Source organism: Salvia splendens, chromosome 4 (assembly GCF_004379255.2).
Source record: "Salvia splendens isolate huo1 chromosome 4, SspV2, whole genome shotgun sequence".
In the NCBI taxonomy this organism is placed as follows: domain Eukaryota; kingdom Viridiplantae; phylum Streptophyta; class Magnoliopsida; order Lamiales; family Lamiaceae; genus Salvia; species Salvia splendens.
This window is the reverse complement of record NC_056035.1, coordinates 30,439,390-30,444,219: the sequence shown is the minus strand read 5'-3', so window position 1 is coordinate 30,444,219 and position 4,830 is coordinate 30,439,390. Positions and strand designations below refer to the sequence as shown.

The window sequence follows — 4,830 nt, the reverse complement described above, 5'->3', positions numbered from 1 at the left end:
CCAGTGAGGAATCAGAATCAGACAGCGACGTTTCCTTAGAGGACGAGGAATATGGCGAAAAGCAGCTCCCACACAACCATCATGAGTTGATACATCCTCCGGTGGAAAGATTGAAGTACCAGCGTTGGAGAGTGGAGTTCACGGATGAGCTAATAGAAGACATGAAGCATTTCAGCACCAAAAAGCTTCAGGATGGGTTTGATGACAAAGACGATGGCAACAAGCAGATTAAGAGCGGGAAGGTACTCTATTTTCCCTCTCTTGATGAAATGAATGCACGTGAGCCTTTCTTGTCGCATTTGCGTACATTGGGTTTCGACTGGTTGTTGGAGAATAGAGACCCGAGTATACCTATTAGGTTGGCAAAGGAATTTTTCACCACCTTTAGATTCAGGGTCACTAGTGACCTGGATGAAGAGTCGATAACCTTTAGGGTATTCGGGAGAGAAGTGAGGATGAGCTTGATCGAGTTGATGGTCAGATTGGGAATGTGTAGCCTAGAAGAGGCCATAGGGCCAGAATGGAAAAGTAGAGAGAGGGGGATTCCCCGGAGGCACATCGAATTTGAACCCCTGGAAGCGTGGAAGGAACTAACTCACCCAGCTGCTGGGCAGTTTGCATCTACCATATCCCGCTCCATTCATTTCAACAACCCCATCTTGCGCCTTGTCCAACTCTACCTGGACTTCAATCTGCTATGGCAATCAAACTCTGTCGTCCGGACATCCATGACCGAACTCTACCTATTCCGGTGTGCCAAGCGCGGGAGGAGAGTGCATCTGGGGTTCTGGACCGCTTATCAATGCCACCTCATTGCCACACACCCTGCAAGAAATCTTTCCCTCTGCCACATATTGGGAGCCTTCGTGAGGAACAACATAACTATTTTGGAGGCCGAAGTTTTATCTCCCTTGTACATGGTGGACCCTCTTGGCCAGTTCGATATGCCTTTCTTCGTTCGCACAAACACTATCTATATCAGAGAAGGAGCCCCGCATTTTTACGCCATGGGGAAGAAGCTATCCCTGCTGGGCGAGTAGCAATAGGCCAAGGCGCACAGGTTCAAGCTCAGAGGAAAGCGAACCTGGAGAGGGCAGTGGTTGAACTAGCAGAGGAGAACAAGCAAGCGAGGGCAGAGTTGACCCGTCTGACGAACGTGATGGAGAGCATACTGAAGGAGTTAGCAAAAGGAAAGACAGCTGAGAGAGCTGGAACGAGCGGCCATGGAGGCCAGAGTGATGAACCACAGGTAACAGAGAAGGAGGAAGAAGAACCGGAGGAAGAAGGTGTCGATGTACCGGCAGAGTCTGAGGAGAATCAATCCGATACCGAGGAAGAGGAACCCGAGGAACCACCTGCACCCAGCCCTACCCCGCAGAGGAGTAGGAGGAATATGTGACCACTCTACTGACCAGTTAGTTTTCTTTTTCAGTTTTAGTTTTTTTATTTGTTGTTCTGTTGTTTTAGGTAGAGTAATTTTGTGTAGTATGTGTGTGCAAACCCCATTCACAGCACTTAGCCTATTCAATAGTCTAAGTGTGAGAAGTACAGGGTTTGCTACTTTGGTGCATGTGTATATGTTTGTGTTCTTATCGTGTGCATGTTTACTCACACTTAGCCTATTGTATAGGCTTAAAACTCAACTGCCTCGAACTGACGGTGAGGGGAATTGAGGGAGATAAGGCATGTTGGACAATGGAAACCACCCCTTCTAGTATCTCCAAGTCAGTATAGATGATGCAAGTATGAGATAAAAACGCATCCTTAGAGCCAGATACAAAAGCCCTCTTAAATGGTGAGTTATAAGCCTAAGTGGAACCACTTTCCATCAATTTAGAAAAGAAAAGAGTGGCTGTCACATGATGCCTAGGGTAAGGTGACCGCGTGTAGCAAGTCCTGAAGGCAGTAGGAAACCCCCATCCGAAAAAAAAACCATCCCTTAGAACTCCTCTTTCTAGCCAAATCTATACACAGATATAACCCACTAGCCACTGGGACTGTGTGTGTACGAGGCATAAGGCAAGAAGGCGACTGCCCAGGAGGACATACAGGAAAAACCAACTGGAGAAAGAAGTCGAGGGGCAAGGAGAAAATCGACCAGGAAAAATTCCAGGTCTAAAAAAAATAAAAAGAAATAAGGGTGGCGAAGCCACAATAAAAAAATGTTGAAGAAAATGGTCGAAAACACTTGACCACAAAAAGAAGGAATAAGGAATAAGGGTGGCGAAGCCACAAAGAAGCTACTAACCAGTTGGAGTCCAATATCAGGAAACGTCCAGCCGAAAAGAAGCAACAGCCAAGATCCCAAATGCACACAGTTCCCCCACATCAAAATAAAGTAGTAGTTTTTAACCTTAGAGCCTTAGGAACATCCACCCCAAACACTACAAACCAATAGCCCCATTACAAGCCTTAAAGCCCTTCAGGAGCCGCACGTGAGATCTCAGTCCGAAGCATCTGTGGTTCAGCATTTTGAGAGAAGACAGTCCTAACATCCCCAGTGAGGAATGAGTGACTGAGCGAATCTGGTGTTTAGCCGAGAGTTTAGGTGACCTTGACGAGCAGATATACTGCCTGGGAAGGAAAAGGGGGCGGCAGAAGTTCAAGGCTGTCTAAGGCCGGATTGCACCTGATCCCAAGGGGAGGGATGGTTGAAAATATAGCCCGTTCAATGTGTTTAAGTGCTTGTTTATATGTGTTTGTCCGTCGTGTATGTGTTTTTCTTTGCGTCATAGTTTAGAGTATAGTTTAGGATAGGGTCGGTCAGGGGTGTAACCAGGCTAGAATTCGACTTATTTCTTTTGTTTGTTCTTCACGCTAGAAGACAAGCATGTGGTAAGTGTGAGCAGTTTGATAAGTCGCATTCTAGGCCTTGGTTACTGGTCAGTATAACGTGCTTAATTGGATTATATCTGCAAAACAGTTGCTAAAGTGTGCAGGAAATGAGTACCAGTCAGTACGAAAGGGGTCGGATAACTCAGGTGAAAAGAGCGCCAGAATGGTGCAATACTGACCAGGATGCATGCCAAAAAGGCTCGAGATAGAGAACAAGGATTGCTGGGAAGGATCAACCACAAACAAGGGCAAAAGAGTCATTTCACGAAGAGAGTCTACCCTAAAAGGCAAGGGCATTCCTCTCTATAAAAGGAAGCCACTTGGAGAGAGAATCATCATCGACATTCACACTTAGTTAGAATCTTCTCTCTCGGTAGTGAAGTTCCTCACCACAGCCATGGTCACCTGAACTACCTCAGTCCACCGGAGAATCGCCTTCCATCGTCCAGCCAGTTCATTTCGTAGTCGTAGCAGTTTCATCGCCCGGAGTGGCAAAACAATCTTATTTCACTTTCCTAGTTAATCGTTACTTGTTTTCTTACGTTGGATATGTTTCATATTCAGCATTCGTTAGCTTTGAAGTGTTTTGTTGGGATAAAACGTTCTATGCAATGAAGTTGTTTGTATGCATCTCTTTCGATTTGAATCTGTTTCATTCTGCCTAGGTAGCTTAGATCTAATTGTTGCGCTAATTTTTAAGTGTTGAAAGCATGTTTCCATTTGGAGTTGAACGATCTGAGATTATCAATTTAGTTTGTTGTTAGATTAGTTTTGACGTGGTTAAGTGCGAAAGCTTAGTACGTGAATTCTGCCACCTTGCATGTCACCGAGTAAGCGTGATTTTTGTTTCGCTAGATTAATCTTTTGATTTTAGAGTATTAATTTGTGGATCTGAATTGTGGAGTTGTTAATCTGTAATTTCATCTATGGAAGCTGAGTTTGTTTGATTTTGCTCATGCTTGTTGAAGAAGACAACATCCACATCCAAGTTTGGGACAACTTTTTCTTTTTAGTTGCTTTTACTTTTGTCCTTTGCTTTTCTGCTGGTACCCTACAGATTTGACAGTGTAGCCACCCAACCACCACTTTTTCTCTAATATTCCGTTTAGCCTTTTATAGTAACCGAGTACTTTCCACATGTCTCTGAAACATTGTGTCCCTCACTCTCATGTACACAGCCACATGTCAATCACTTTCACACCACCCAGTCAGTAGAGTACCACCTATAATTCTTGTCTAGGTAGAATCTCAACCCAAGCGTGGTAGCTAACCAAACCCCTCCAGATTATCACCACAATTACCCAAAGCGCATCCATCTCTGTGGGATTCGACCCATACCTCCACTATACTAACCAGTAGAAGTGGGTTGAGGAATTTATTGATACCAGGTTCAGGTTGGCTGGGAATTCTATCCTGATCAGGTAGATACACCCTTGCTTGACACGACACCGTGAACCTGCACGCATATCACTCGTATGGCGATGATGGTATAGGGGCCTATCCACCTTGACCTTAACTTTCCAGGCATCAACTTGAGTCTTGATTGGAAAAGCAGCACCTTCTGTCCCACCTTGAGCTCCTTCTTGCGGAGGTTCTTATCATGCCACATTTTTGTCCTTTCTTTATACCACATGACAGAGTCGTACGCGTCAAGGCGGAGCTCTTCAAGCTCTTGCAGCTGCAATTTCCTTTCTTCAGCACAGGACTCAACATTCAGATTCATCTCTTTGATCGCCTAGAAGGCTTGATGCTCGATTCCCACATGTAAATGGCACATTTTCCTAAAAACCAGACGATAAGGAGACATTCCGATCGGCGTCTTAAAGGAGGTTCTGTACGCACAGAGTGCGTCCTCCAGTCGACGGCTCCAATCCTTCCTTGTGGGGTTTACCGTCTTTTCCAAGATCGCCTTGATCTCCCGGTTAGACACCTCAGCTTGGCCATTTGATTGGGGATGGTAAGGCGTGGACAGTCGGTGGTGGACAGTCGGTGGTG

At 45.4% G+C, this 4,830-nt stretch overlaps 1 protein-coding gene across 1 annotated transcript; it reads right to left on the bottom strand.

Moving 5' to 3' along the window:
• Positions 1 to 4,252: 4,252 nt before the first annotated feature.
• Positions 4,253 to 4,558, bottom strand: LOC121800950. The gene has a single exon (XM_042200438.1). The coding sequence runs from the start codon at positions 4,556 to 4,558 to the stop codon at positions 4,253 to 4,255; it is 306 nt and encodes a 101-aa protein (XP_042056372.1).
• Positions 4,559 to 4,830: the final 272 nt, after the last annotated feature.

Bases quoted from the DNA above. Each gene is read 5' to 3' on its own strand.
- LOC121800950 (XM_042200438.1), bottom strand. From the start codon at position 4,558: ATGAATCTGAATGTTGAGTCCTGTGCTGAAGAAAGGAAATTGCAGCTG.